At 58.5% G+C, this 14,763-nt stretch overlaps 1 protein-coding gene across 3 annotated transcripts in view; it reads left to right on the top strand.

Moving 5' to 3' along the window:
• MLLT1 (MLLT1 super elongation complex subunit) overlaps positions 1-14,763 on the top strand; it is a 65,241-nt gene that overhangs the window by 37,404 nt on the left and 13,074 nt on the right. Inside the window, exons 4-5 of one of the 3 annotated variants that reach the window (XM_026481189.4) lie at positions 7,538-7,681; positions 11,030-11,155. In XM_026481189.4, the coding sequence (XP_026336974.1) occupies positions 7,538-7,681; positions 11,030-11,155 (270 nt within the window). Of the gene's footprint in view, positions 1-7,537; positions 7,682-8,921; positions 9,392-11,029; positions 11,156-14,763 lie in introns of those variants that run through there. The other 2 variants (XM_044377851.3, XM_026481190.4) reach the window with 2 other exon arrangements.

The following is a 14,763-nucleotide window of genomic DNA, read 5'->3' as shown; positions in this document are numbered from 1 at the left end:
GCCCCCTTCTAGGGGCACTACCATCTCGGCCCTTTGCCCATACGTGGGTCAGCTTTTGGAGGGCTCTGTAGAGCTCAGGAGGCAGGCAGCCCTCTGCAGAGCCGGCTGCTGGCGGGTCCTCTGCACGGGGACAGTTGGCTGGTGGATGCAGCCCGGGGCCCAGCCTCACTGGGGTGGTGCCGGAGAGCCAGAACAGAAGAGACATTGTGCCCGAGACCCAGGGAAGGGTCAGGGGGCTGCCGAGTTGTGACAGGCCGCATGAATGCCAGCTTGCTGTGTGGCTCGGATTGTCTTTCCCTGTAGTGGCCTTCTGTTCCTCCATGTGGGACCCCAGAAGCACCTCTCTTTCCTAGAGGAAAATGTCTGGAGCAGCGCAGAGAAGCACCTTGAAAGAGCAAATGTGCATGAGAAGAGGCTCAGCCTGACCCCAGGACGCCAGGAGGGACAGTCTGCCCTCCCTGCTCTGGGCTTCTTAAGAAGGGGTGGAAGAATCGGCCTGGAGTCAGCTTCCCTGAGAATCTTTCCTGACTGATGGGTGCGCTTCCTGTGAAGATGGGAATCACGTATCTGAGTCATTTGCACTGTCACCCCCAAAGTGAGGGAGGGGTGCAGATGAGTAGGGTTGGACAGGCCGTAACATTAGCCCACCTCTGTGCTCACTCGGGGTGAGCTCTGGGCTCCTATAGCCTCAGTTCTGACTTGGAGAGAGGTTGTCCTGTGTTCATGACAGAGCAGTTGTGGGGAGGACAGGAGGGCCCAGACTGATGCCACCTTACTGGCCAGAGCCACAGGCTCTTCTCCCTCCTTCCCTTGTACATCCAGGACCCTGTGGTTTGATTTCCTCCTCTCATTGAGGCTCAGAGAGGTGGAGTGGCTTGTCCAGGGTCACACAGTGAGTTGGCGGCAAAGCTGCTTTGGCGTGCAGAAGGTCTTGGACCCCAAAGCCCACAGTTTTCAGCCCACATTGCACTATTTTCCTTAAGCCTTTTACAGTCATTTTTCTGCATCTAACTACAGAGGTGATGTATGTGGGCTGCAGGGAATCGGAGTTCTCTCTCCAGTCTGTCTCCTTGAAGTAACCACTATAAGCAATTAGTGAAGTCCTTCTAGAAACAGTTTTTTCTGTGGGGGTGCATGTGAGAGAGAGAGACAGGGAGGGAGGGAGGAGGGAGATGCATTTTTAAGCAAATACCTGTGGACCTCCGACATCAGTACCCCTAACTCTACCTCATCCTTGATCATGGCTGCGTGGCGCACCGTCTAGCTTAGACCGGCTGTAATGTCCCTGGTGTCTCCTGTTGAGGGACGCTGGGCACCTCTAGGCCTCTCACCTTAGGAATGCCTCAGTGACCTTCCTTGAACATCTAGAATCCTGGAAGTGGAATTCCAGGTTTGGTGGTGTTTGCTGTCCACAGTGCTCCCCTTGCTCTTTCCTGGGCGGGGGGCAGTCTCGTCGCCCCCATGCAGTCCCATGCAGGTGCACCGTGGGAACCGGGGGGCCGGGCGTGGCAGAGCTGTGTCCACAGGAAGACGCCAGAGGCTGTGGTCCGTAGACTCGAGTGCCTGACGTGGCCTTGACAAATGATTAAATGCCACCAAACCTCAGTTTCCTCTTGTGACGTATGGTGAGAGCGGTGACTAACTCCAAGAGCATTTGTGAGCATGAAGCCAGGTGCTAGCTAGGTGACGCTAGGACCTGGCCCCAGGGATGGCTCCCTGAGTGGTGCTGGTGGCCGCTTGAAGCCAAGAGCGAATCATTCACCAGGTGGCCAAGGAGGATCCCAGGGGACCCAGGGATGGAGGGTTTTGTTGGCCTTATCTGGGCTCCATGAGGGGCCCTGTCTGTGCCCTTGTCCCAGGTACCAGGAGAGAGTCCGTTCGTAGTCGGCGGTCGCAGATACCCAGGTGCAGAGCTGTGAGTGAGGCTGGGTGGAGCCAAGCCTGCATGTTAAAAGTCTTTTAACGTAGAAAACTTGAAAGTATCTCCCGAAGTGGAGAGAGTAGCAGGGCAGCCACGCACAGCACCTCCCCCACCCCAGCAGTTAACGCTGGGCGCTGGTGTACATACAGTGCTGTTCTCATTTCTCGCCCTGGCATTATTTTGAAGCCAGTCCAAGACATCTTGTCTTTTAATCTGTAAATATTCCGGTCTGTGTCTGTAAACGGTAAGACTTTTTAAAAAGTATCTAACCACAATGTCATCATAGCTGGGAACAAACAAATTAACAATTCTTAATATCAAGTGCCCAATTATGTCAGGTTTTTTTATTATCACATATATATATTCTAATAATTTGTTCAAATCAGGATTCAGATCAGGTCAGTGCATTGCTGCTGGTTGCTGTGTTTCTTAAGCTTCTTTAAATCTTGTGTCTCTCTCCATCTCTCTCTCTCTTTCTCTCCCTTGCAAAGCATTGTAAGAAGCTGTTTGGTTTGTCCCTTGGGGAGGTTGCTGCCTGCAGCCCTGTAAACTGGCGGATAGATATAGGGCCCTGATCAGATTCACGTTTCATTATTTTTTGAACCCTGGGACCTTCTAACAGGGGAATGCCAGACAGACCCTGAAAGGGAAGTGTGGGCAGGGCCCAGATGGCAGGGACATAGCCCCGAGGCCCTCCTCAGCTGGTGCTTTCTGGGTCGCCCGGAGTCTGGCTGCGCACAGGGTGGGGCGGTAAACATGGGGGTCCTCCAGCTCCAGCCCTGCCAGCTGCAGGAGAGTGTGGGGCCCAAGGTAGCCGAGGGGCAGCAGCCGGAAACCGCAGGTCTGGTCAGCCAGCCCCACGGCTGTGGGTCATTGGCCTTGGCGTGGGCCCCGGCGGGGCCCCCGTGGCCTGGACTGCCCGAACGCTGTGGGCGAGTGCACACGCACTCAGCTTTGGCATTGGCACCAGTTTGGCCAGTTCCTCTGCATCTTAGTTTGCTGAGTCTGGAGAGAGACGCTGGCCTGTGGCCAGTATCCTGGACAGTGGGTGGCTGCCTGCGGCCTGCACTGAGGACGTGTGAGGCCGGCTTCGGCTGCCTTTGCTGAGAGTGGGACACATGTAGGTTCTGGCTGGAATGACAAGGACTCCTGGGACTGTGGGCCCAGCACACCCTGAACTTGGCTGCTCCTCACTCAACGCGCTGCTGGCTCTTGGAGACGTTGCCGTGCCGCCTGCGTCTGCTGAGCAGCAGGCTGGTTTCCTGGGCCGGGGGCGTCGTGGACTGGAGGTCTCATCCAGAGGGAGCTCTGATCAACGCCTGGTGACGCCCACCTCGGCTGCCAGCAGCCGACCCAGGTCAGCAGAGCTGGACACACTGTGGGCGCTGGGGACGGCCTCCGCCCAGCGCATGTGCTGCGTGCCCAGCTCTGGGGAGCCCGACAGCGCTCTTCCTGCTTTGCTGCAAGGGCCCGGGCTTCCAGAGAACACAGGCCGCCCAGAGTGAGCCCCGGCTTGCGGTGCACCAGCCGTGTGGCACCAGGCAGCCCGCCTGCTTGTTCAGTTTCCTCATCCAGGAAATGGGGCCACCGAGGGCACCCGTGTTGAGGGCTGTGAAGCAGTCATATGTGTTAAGTGCTTGGAAAAGTGCTTGGCCACGGTGAATGCCGGGCACCCCGGGCTCGGCACCAGGCCTTCCGCTTCGCTCCACCCCTGCGTGCGGTAGATGGAGCCACAGAGCAGCCCTCCGGCATTCCCGGGAGCTCCTATTTTCCTGCTGGCGAATCCTGTGGCTTCCATCACCATCTGTCTGCTGGGTCTCCTAGAGCTTTTCTGGTGAAAGCGATAGCTTCCCTTTCTCGACGGCACCGAGCTGAGGCGATTAGCTGCCCTGTCTCATCAGATACTCCCACTTGTAGTTGAAGAAACTGAGGCTTAGAGAGGGCAGGCCTCCTGACCAAGGCCGGGCAGCCGGTGAGAGGTGAGCCCTCCGGCCTGGGCAAACCCCGTGCTCGTGGGGGGCTGTCAGGGATGTCCAGTTGCCTTTCCGCCGCCTGCTGGCATTGCCGAGGCGCCCGGCCACCCTCCCCTCCCTGACACGCTCCCTTAGCCGAGTTCCTTCATGGGTGCGGCGTCGTTGCACTGAGTCCACTCACAGAATTTTCGGGGAAATAGTGAAACATACTACAGAAGTAGGAGGAGTGCTTTAAGGAGCCCCCGTGGCCATGCGTGGGTCCAGCACTCACCGCGTGTAGCCCACTGGGGCCGTCTCTGGCTTGGGTCATTTTGAGCAAACCCCAGACATCGTGTCCCTGTTTCAGCATGTGTCTCTAGAAGATGAGGACTGCTTTTTAATAATAAGATAATTATACCAGTATCATACCTACAAACAAACAATTCCTGAATATCCAGGATCTAGAGAAGACCAATGTGTTGTGATTCATAAGTTTGTCTCTTAAGTTCCTTTTACTGTGAAAAGGAGTAAAGAAGGCAAGAGTCTTCCTCTACCCTTGCTTCTCTTTGCAGTTTGCTTGTTGCGGAAGCTGGGTCATTTGTTCCGTGGAGTCTGGTGTCACCTGGCTTTCTGTTGCTTTTGTCCCTGGATGCTCGTTATTTAGTACCGTCCTCGGATGTGTGTACTCTCGTCAGTTTGAACTTGACTCTGGAGCTGAAGTCCTCCGTGCAAGGTGGCGCGTTGGCCTTGTCTATGGCCTATGTTTGTGAAGTCGGCCGCAGTTGAGGGACATGCCCCGATCACTGACCCACGAGGAAGTACAGAACAGCGGTGTCTGCATTCCTTCTGCACGCAGTAGCTGGCGGACATCCATGCAGTCTGCCTCTCAGATTGCTGTGTTTACCTCGTGGAAAGGCAGAATAAATGCTTGATGTGGCTTGTTTGTTTGTTTGTTTGTTTTCTCCCTTTATTTGCCAGGTTCAGACGCTGCCCCCTGTAGTGACATGCTGCAGGCCAGAGGGTGTTTGCTTCCTGGGACACAGATCTGGGCTTGCTCTTTCTGAGCCCAGATCCCCCTGTAGACACCTCTGCCCCAGGATGTGGCCAAGCCCCTCTCTCCAGGTCACCTGTTGCCACCGCCGTCCCCCCTCCCATTGCAGCTGTAGCCGTATGGACTCTCGGGGCTCTAGAAAGGACTGTGCTGTGGCCTGTGCAGCTTCTTTCCGCCCCCTTCTTGATTGATTCATGGCCCATCTCTGAGCCTGGCACAGCCTCCAGGGAACCTTCCTGGCCCCCTCTCCACCCCTACTGTTGGGTCATGCTCCATTCTTGCCCATCTTAACATTTCTTTCTTTTGACAAAAATGTCCTGAGTGGAGGACAGGGATCCCCACAGCCCCTGCCTCCAAGGGGTTCCCAGTTTGGTGGGGACACGTCTGCACTGTGACAGGTGCCTCCATGAGGTTGGCACAAAACTGTGCAGGCACAGAGGGGAAGGCAGCAGCCGTATTCAAGGGTGTAGCAGAAGCTGATTACAGGGGCTTCCTTCTCTTCCTTAACAGGAAGTTGGAAAGCAGCTGGCTGATGGCCCTGGAACAGAGATCCGCATGGCTTTCCTCCATGCTCTTCCCAGGATTGCTGACCTTCCAGCTAGGCAGGAGGAAGAATGATGCTGAGCCTTTCTCTTTACACTTAGTGTTTGACTTGGGAAGGCAAGCGCTCCCTAGGCTGACCTCATTACACTTCATCACTCAAACCAGGCCACGTGACCACCTCGGGCCAGGGGAACGATTTCCAAGTCTGCTTTAGGTGGGCCGGGGGTGGAAACCACTCTGGCTGACCCTAAGGGCTGCTGGGGGCAGGGTGAGGCCGGTGTTACCTCACTGGTTGGCATTGCCTTGGGAAGGCCTCTTTACTTGTCTTCTCTGCACTGGACTTGAGGCTTCCGGAAGGCAGAGTCTGTGACTCTTTCATTCGACAGGTGCACCTTCTACCTGTGGCCTAAATGGGAGGGGGGGGGGCAAGTTGTCCACATGCAACTGCAGGACCCCACTCCTGTCCCCTTTATTCAGAAGCAGGCACAGGGCCAGCCAGGTTTCCACCCCCCAGGCGTCGCCCACTCATCAGAGCTCAGAAAGCCCCGCATGGGTCATGTAAACCATGCGACTGCTGGCTGGGGAGACGGAAGAGGAGGAGGGGGGGTGAGGCAGCCCGAGCACCTGGCTGCGGTCGGAGTAGAGGAATGAGGCTCAGCCCGGGCCTCTGCTCCCTTCTCCCCCCAGGACTGTGACCCTGCTGGTCTGGGTGGAAGGAGGGGTGGAAAAAAGGGAAGCGTGGGCATGCCTATGTGGGAGGCTCCGTGCTTCCCTTTTGCTTCATTGCCCCTGACTGCCCCATCCTGTAGTGAGAGTACCCTGACTCCTAGGGTTTTCTCTCCTGCTGGAGAGCATTTTTGAAAATTGCATATAATTCACATACCAGAAAATTCCCTTGTAAAGCATCCAAATTCAGTGGTTTTTTAGTACATTCACAGTGTTGTGTGGCCATCACAGCTTTCTAATTCTAGAACATTCCATCACCATAGGAAGCATCTGCATCCCCATCAGCAGTCATTCCTCATCGCCAGGCCCCGGTTCCTGACAATTGCGAGCCCCCTTCCCATCTGTGCAGGAGCCTGTTCTGGGCGTGTCACACATGTGGACTCACACCCCGCGTGGCCTTCTGTGTCTGATTCCCTCCCTGAGTGTCGTGGGCTCGGGGTCTGTCCCCGGAGCAGTGCGGGGCAGCTCCTTGCTCCCGTCTGCAGCTGAGTGACGTGCCCACGTGTGGAGGGACACGTGATGTTGACCCGTTCATCTGTCAGTGGACACTGGGATTGCTTCCACTTTCGACTGTTGTGAATCCTGCCATGCTACGGACATAGATGCCCCTGTGTTTGTGTGAACATGTTTTCATTTCTCTTGGCTGTGCATCAGGAGGCATGTATGGAGCGGTTACTCTGCAGTAAACATGGGGAGGGGCCCCCAGAGAGCTCTCTGGAGTGACGGCACTGGTGACGGTGTGCTCCACGTCCTCACTGCCATGTGAGCTTTCCCACTCTGTAAAAGAATCGCTGTGCTGGGGGCTGGGAGGTGTTATCTCGTGGTTCGGATTTGCCTTTCCCTGATCATTAGTGACATTGAGCGTCTTCTCGTGTGCTTGCTGGCCATTGGGATGTCTTTGGAGCCATCTCCCCCTTCCAGGAAGGGAGCATGGGGTGGAGACTGTGGGATCACGGGCCTCGGGGCCTGGGGTCTGTCCTCCGTCCTGCCACTCCTCAGCCACGTCTTCAAGCCTCAGTCTCTCCGTTTGTTGATGGGTGCCATGAGGGTCGAAGGGGAGGGTGTGTGCCATCAGCAGGAATACTTCCGGTCACCGTCCGAGAATGTCATTCTTAATGATTTGTGTTTCTCTGTGGAGACTGCTTTGCTGGGTCCAATGCAAATAGTAACTTATTTTGGATAATGGAATAGACGAGAAGGAGGCACGCGAGGGAGAAGCAGGTAAGGGACTGAGGGGAGGGAATCGGAGGCCCAGCACAGGAGAGAGAAGGGGCTGGTGGCGGGGAGCGCATCTTGTGGCTGCCCGCCCCTCTGAGGTGAACTTCCTTGTTTTCTTTGTTGAAGGAGGAGCCCAGGAAGGTTTGCTTCACCTATGACCTGTTCCTGAACCTGGAGGGCAACCCGCCTGTGAACCACCTGCGCTGTGAGAAGCTCACCTTCAACAACCCCACCATTGAGTTCCGATACAAGCTCCTGATGGCTGGCGGGGTGAGTGCCCCTGCGCAGACGGACGCTGGGGAGGCGCCGGCCGTGCGGTCGTGCCTCCCGCGTGGCTTCTTGTGTTGAGCGGCCTCGGTGCTGGGGTGCCCGGGGGTCTCCCAGGCACGTCTCTCCAGGGTTGGTTGGGTGCCTGAGACCCGGAGGGGTGGCCTGCACGGGCAGCACCTGGCCGCCCTGCGTGGGATCCAGGTGTCCCGAGTCGGCGCCGGGGCGTTGTCAGCTGTGAACGACTAGTGACTACTTACCCCCAGAGTTTCCTGGTTGACTGTGGTTAATTAGCATCTTCCTCCATGGGAAGGAGGGGTGGGAGGAATGGGCGCGAGGCCAGTCTGTCAGCGTGGCGAGGCGCAGGAGCCAGCTTTGAACCGGATTGGCAAGGCTGTGCCGGGGCTGTGTCATCTGGGGAAACGGCAGTGGCTCTCTGCGGGGTTCCCTGATGATGCGCATTGCCTGGCAGTTTTGTCCTCGTGAGGCCAGACAAAGGCGTTAGCTCTCAGAATGCAGGCCTCTGAGGGAGCCGTGTGGCTGGGGATCTGTGTGTGGTGGCCGAGTGCCGGGAGTGCAGTTGAGAACCGGAGCAGGGGCGCTTGGTGTGGCTGGGACGCTTGGTGGTGGAGGAGGAGGGGTGCCTGGCAGTAGGCTGGACCACGTGTGCTGAGGGAGGGCCAGGCCGAGGACACGGGACGTCCCAGAGCCACCTTTCAGCGCCCCAGCATCACTGAGCGTTTGCCTAGCGGCCAGCCAGGAGGCTTCGGGCCAGGGCCGCGGGTGTGAGTGCGTGTGGCGGGGCAGGCCCACCTCCCCAGTGAACAAAGGGGTTTGGGTTGAGCTTCTGTAGGCCTCCAGAGCAGTCCTTGCTGTTTCAGTTGGAATCAGTTCACAGAGACATTTGTCCTGAAGTTTGCCTGGGAGCTCTGGAAGAGCCAAGGAGGTGGGGAGGGCTGCTGGGGCCAACAGTCCCCCCCAGCTCTGCTTCTCCACCTTCTTTCTGCTGCCAGATATTTTCCGAAGTATTGTTACCCAGAGGCTCCATAGTCAACATTTCTTTGGGAGACACATGTGCACTTAGCATTCCTGGCCTCTCAGAGCTCCGGGACCAAGGGACTGTCCCTCTCTGGCCCCTGCATAAGGAGGTTTTCTTTGCTAAGAGGAGATGAAGGCTCGATGTGCATCACCAAAACATATAAAACCAGAGGGCGGAGGCGGTGGAGGGGGAGAGGTTGGGAGTGCAGGTCCGGGGAGCCGCTTGGGAAGGGCCAGTCCTGCAGGGAGGAGGGAGAGTCCGGCAGGTGGTCTCTGCCTGGTGCTCTTCACCCTGGGGCGGGCTGCCCGGAGAACGGACTGGTCGGTCAGGAGCTTTCTCACCCTTCGGGGCTGTGGTCCTTTGGGGTTTGCCCTGGGCTGATGGCAAAGCAGCGCTGTCTGGGCTTAGGAGCCGCCTGAGACCTTGATGGGATAGTGGCTCCTGACACGTGAGTTGCGGTCCTCGTGTGCCATTCTGGAGCGGAGTGCCCCCGCTGGGGCTGGCATTTGTCATCCTGTGGCAGATGACCGTAGACCCGCCTGTGTTGATGTCGGGGCTGGAAGAACTGGAGTCACGACTCGATGAGACGGGCCTTCCTTGCTGCCCCTGCACCGGCAGCCCCCTGGAGCTCTGTGGTTCCTCGCCCGAGCTTCAGGCACCTCAGCAGGGACCAGGTCAGCTTTGCTCCTGCTAGATGGTCGGGGCTGTGCCCTCGGCGCTGTGTCTCGTCCTTTGTGCCGTTGGCAGTTGAGCTGCACGGAGTAGAAGCTCCTCCTGCGACTGAGGGTCTGGATGTCCATCGGGGGTGATGGGTCCTTGCGAGGCTCTGCGGCATCGGTGGCAGCAGAGCCGCTGGTTCACGTCACCTTCTCAAAGGGCTGCTGTTACGGGGGAGGGACAGGAGACGCGTTCGCTGCGTTGTCCTGGGGCTGCGTCTGGCTAGGACGTTAATTCGAAGGGAGAGAGGAGACCTGAAGGCTAGAGTGGAAGGAAAAGCAAGTGAAGGAGCACTGGGACCTGTCTGTGCCCCTGGGTTGGGTTGTCGTGGCTTCTTTGTGTCCCGTGAGTCCTTGCGGAGCCTGAGAGTGCGTTGTTCTGCCCGAGGTCCGTGCTGCTCAGCGGGGCTCTGGGTGTTGTGGGTCGGACTGTTGTACTTGGACAGGCTCTGGGGAGCGACTGGGGCCTCTGGCTTCGCTGCCTTGGAGTCGGGGGTCCACGGGAGGGGCACGAGGGGCTTCGCTGCCCCTGCTTTCAACTTGGTTGTCCCCTGATGCCAGCCTCCTCAGAGGAAAGGTTTGGCTTATCAAAGAATCCCAGGTGCTCAAGGTTATTAATGATGCTTCTTCTACTGAGCTAAATGCTTCCCCCCCCCCTTTTTTTTAATGTGCGCTTTATTTTTTTGTTCTGTCTCGTCGCTATCTGGAGGGCTCCCTCTTTGTGGCTGGCTGCTAGTCGCGTTAACTTGTAGAGTCAGTATTCGGACAACTCGCCCCCAAGCCTTCTCTCCTTCAGCAGGTGCGGCAGGAGCCCGGGAGCCGCGCTGGACCCGGCGGGTGTTTCCCGGGAGCACCTCCTGGCAGGACCCCAGGCCCTTCCTCCTCGCAGCAGTTGGCTAACCGAGCGGGGCGCTCGCTGCCCTCCCCCGCAGGCTCGTGCTGCGGCTTTTGCAGAGAGCTGCGCCCACCCCCGTGCAGTTCTCTCCTGCCTCTGCCTCCCATGCTGCCGATTCAGTCACCTTCACCTGCTTGACAGCGGAGGCGGGCTCTCGGGCCCCCTGCCCCCGGAAATGCGGGACCCAGCAAAGTCCCCCATGCGCACGGCCATCAGAAGTTGCTCGCTCCGCCACACGGCTGCCCAGTGTGGGTGTCTGGCTGGCCTCTCGCCTTTCCAAACGTGCTTCTGGTCCTTCTAAACTGCAGCGTGCAGGTCAGCTTGGGCCACAGCTGCCTTCTCGTGCTTCTCGGCACACTCCGCGAGTCTTCCTGGCCTGGCCCTCCTGTCCGCCGCGCTCCGGGCTTTCCTTCCAGAGGCCGTGTGGCCGCACCTGGGCCCAGTCATCCTGGGACCCCGGCTTCTCTTCACTCTCCACCTCGAGCCCGCTTTGCTCCAAGCACTTGGCCCCCAGCCTCCCATAGAGGACATGCCTTTGATTCTTTTGGAAAAGTGGAGCTCAAGTCCTCCCTTGCCCCTCGTCCAGGAGGCAGCTCCCACAGCCTCTGGCCATACTCCTACAGGCTGACTTCCTCTTGCCAGTCAGAAATCCAGCCTGCCTTCTTGCTCACTGATAACGTCTGTCTCTTCTTTATCACTAGGTGATGGTAATGCCCGAAGGAGCAGAAACGGTGTCCAGGCCCAGCCCCGACTACCCCATGTTACCCACAATTCCACTCTCTGCCTTCTCTGACCCCAAGAAGACCAAACCGTCCCACGGCTCCAAGGTTAGTGAGGCGGAAGGCCCAGTCACATGGGAGCACTGGGGCCCAGTGGTGGGTCCTGGGCTCAGGGCGCCCCCTCTGCAGAGCTGGACCTTCCGTTCCCAGACTCGCTCCCTTGGCATCTTCCTCTTCGAGCTCTTTGCTGTACCTGGCAGCTCCCTGACACTTAGGAGGGATGGCCCCTGCTGGATTGCACGGATAGCCGTGTGATTGCAGGCTCTTCGCCCTCTTCCTCTTAAGGACAGAGAGCCTACCCCATCCTCGCTGCTCCCACTGTGTCAGTGGGCCTTAGGACCCCTCAGACAGGACCCTGAGAGTCTCGCGTGGTTGGGGGCCATGGACAGAGTGTTTCCACCCACGGCCACGGCTGCCCGACTCCCAGGCCGCCTGAGCGTGGCCAGGATGCCCCATCTGCCAGGACTGGGCGCCTCCTCCCTGGGCTGTTCCAGGCTTGGCCTCTTTCTTTGGGAGCAGCTCTCAGCATAGAATGCTTATTTGGGGGAAGGGCCAGGTGGGACGATGTGGTGAGAAGGCTCATTTCCCCCAAGAAGACACGCTTTTGTCATCTTGTCTGAGTCCTGTTGGACAGGCAGCATTCTGCCTTCTTGCGACCTCTCTCTGAACTGTTAAGCAGTGGCTCTGGAGCCCTTCGGATAGTGTCCTGATATACATATAAACTCATGAGCATGCGTCCTGTTCCCCTGAAGCTGCCTACATGGCTCTGTGTCCCTGAGGTCAAGCTCATCTGGTGCTCAGGGCACCTGCTTATCCTCCTGCTACTGACCCCACAAGTTCATCTACTTCTCATCTTTGCATTTCTCTTGCTTCATTCACTTGGTGGGTGTTGTGGGCTTGGAGCACCCCAGGTAGGACGGGTTGAGCTCTCAGGCTGTCTTACAGCTTTCCTTATCAGCAGCACTGGAGGAGAGCCGCATCACCCAGGCAGGGTCTTTCTGGCACTTTCCACGAGGCCAGGGGGTTCTGACATTCCCAGATTTGTCTGACTTAAGCTCTCCAGATGTGTGTGGTATGGAGTGCAGCTCTGGGGGTCTTCCCCATGCCGGCCTCCTGGGCCTGTCCTTCCCTGAACCGCGTGGAGGGTAAAAGGAAGAAAAATTCTTGCTGGAGATCTTGGTGCCTTTTCTCTCAGCCAGCCGGAGTTATTTGGGACTGTGCAGAATAGAAGAGTAGGAACTGACGTTTCTTCTGTATGTGTCACTTGCAAGCCACCCACACCCCGCGAAGAAATGCTCTCCTGGGTGGTCAGGACGTCACAGTGGCTGGCAGGGCTGCCTCTGCTGGGGCTGCTCGTGGCATCGCTCGCCAGTGTCTTTGAGATCCCCAGGAGCCCCCAGGCCAGAAGGGTGGATCTGCCAAGGTGGGCAGGGTTCTCTCTCCCCTCCTCCCTGCCCCAGGCTCTTTCTCTAGCCCCCCAGGCAGCGTAACTGAAGAGGCGCCCGCACAGGTTTCTCGGGCAGTGAAAGGCAGGCTCTTCTCTGCTGATAGTGCTCCAAGAAACCGTTCTGCTTGTGAGCCAGCAGTCTCACTCTGCTCTCCTCGGACGGCACAGCCTGTGCACCCGCCTCTTTCTCCAGCTGAGGACCTTCCTTTGGGCACTGGCTGTTCTCCCCCAGATTGGTTCTCTGCATCCTGGAGCCCAAAGGTCTGATTGGCCAGGCCACATACTCCGGGCAGAGGGGGCTGGGAGGGAAGGGGTGGGTTCTCGCGGGGCCTTGCCCACTGGCCTGCGGACTGCTGGAGAGTCTGGCTGTCGCAGCCCTCAGTGGATCATTCCCTGACGGTTCTGTCCCTAGAGGGCACCGTGGCAGGCAGGAATCGGAGCCTCTTGGGAGAGGGACGGGGGACCCCCTGGAGACTCCCACTCCATTAAGGGTGGTTCCCTTTGGCCCCTGCCCGTCAGCTCCCCTGGACTGCACACGTGTAGCTTCAGGGGCACCTGCTTCTCTGTCTGATGTCAGCCACTTGGCCTGGTTGACCTTTCTCTAAAACTTGGTTCTTAGCCATTTTTGGGTCATTAACAGCTTTGAGAATATGACTGTGGTGAGTCCTTACCCCTGGGAATATCTATGTTATGCTCAAGTTAGTGTGTGATTCCAGAGGGCCCATGGTCTGGGGTCCCTGTGCAGAACCCCTGGTGAAGACCCGCTGCTCCAAAGGCTGCTGCTAATTGTGCAGGCCCTGGGCGGCAGCGGAGGCGGGGTTGACCCCAGGGCTCGGGGGTGGGGTGATGGGAACTACATTGGAGGCACTGGCCAACAAGCCTGTTGGGTGTGCTTTGCCTCGCCTCTCGGAGCTCGGACCAGTTACTGCAGCCCAAGCAGGCACATGGGCACTGCAAGAAGAGGCCGGAATCGCATGTGGAGTTTGCTTCTTGCCTCCCTCCTTGGGAGAGCAGCTTGCTGGGGAATAGAGCCCCATTCTGCAAGCCATCTCCAAGGGGGCTGCCCCATTGGACGGGCCGCTGGAGGCTCGTGGCATAAGCATCCCTTCCCCCTGCCCTGGTGATGTCAGAGCTGGGGCCAGGCGCCCCAGGCGGTGTTTCTCCAGGGAGGCGGCAGCAACCCACGGCCACGTGGGGCTGTCCCCGAACCTTTGGCACTGACGTGGGTTATCGATTTGCAAGAAGACGGCGACCCAAGTGGATCAGAGGTGGTCGAGGCTGCGCCGTCTGTCCCTGTGGCTCTTTGCTGGGAGGGTCCCGTGTGGGCTGAGAGAGCAGCAGGGGCTTGCTGCTGGGGGTTATCCTGGCGTGCCTGCTCTCTCCTACGTGCTCCAGCCTGTACCCTTGGCACTTGGGGTAAACCGGTGCAATGTGGCTGCCTGCATGGTACGGGTCACCCTCTGGTCTGGCTCTTTTGGTTTCCTGGTGTGCTTTGCTCTGGAGAGCCTCTGGGCCCAGCTGTGCACCTGGCCAACTGAGTAGGGGCAGAGCCCTCAGCAGCTGACCCCAGCAGGCACCTGTCTGGCATGCCCGGATGTACAGGGCAATGGTGGGGTGTTGATAGGAAGGAAGCCCGAACGAGGTGTCACATGGGGCTCCTGCCTGCAGACTGCACCAGCTGCTTTGGGGGGGGTGGCAGTGGCCACAGCCCCCTCTTGGTTGAGCGCTTGCTGCCTGCCGGGCCCTGCACCATTGCCCAGTGAGGTAGGTGGTCCTGCCCTTGTTCGGAGGAAGCCCAGGCTTGCAGGGTTGGAGCCCCCAGCCCAGCCTTCTCAGCAGCCTGGCTCAGGGCCCCTCTCTGCCTCTGTCCCCAGCGGGAGCTCCGTGACCTGGCAGACCGATGCTAGAGTATGGGCTCCACCCTCAACCGTCTGAATTTCCAAGGTGGAGACCCAAGAGTCGTTAGGTGTTTTAGGAACACTGCCCAGGTGGCTTTGATTCCGAGAGGTCTAGGAGCTGTTCTGCACAGTGCCTGAGAACCCAGCAGGTGCTCAGTAAAGGCTGACCGTGGGAATCAAAGAACAGCTCTGCTGGGCATGCACTGGGGCTGGGGTGGGGGTGACCAGGCAGGAGGCACGCAGGCTCTGTGTGGGGACAGAAGGGGGGGGGCCTGCCTGCTAGTGCCCCCCCAACCCCCCCAATACCACAC

The sequence above is a fragment of the Ursus arctos genome, unplaced genomic scaffold (assembly GCF_023065955.2).
Source record: "Ursus arctos isolate Adak ecotype North America unplaced genomic scaffold, UrsArc2.0 scaffold_14, whole genome shotgun sequence".
Lineage (NCBI taxonomy): Eukaryota > Metazoa > Chordata > Mammalia > Carnivora > Ursidae > Ursus > Ursus arctos.
This window is presented reverse-complemented; position numbering and strand designations above follow the sequence as displayed.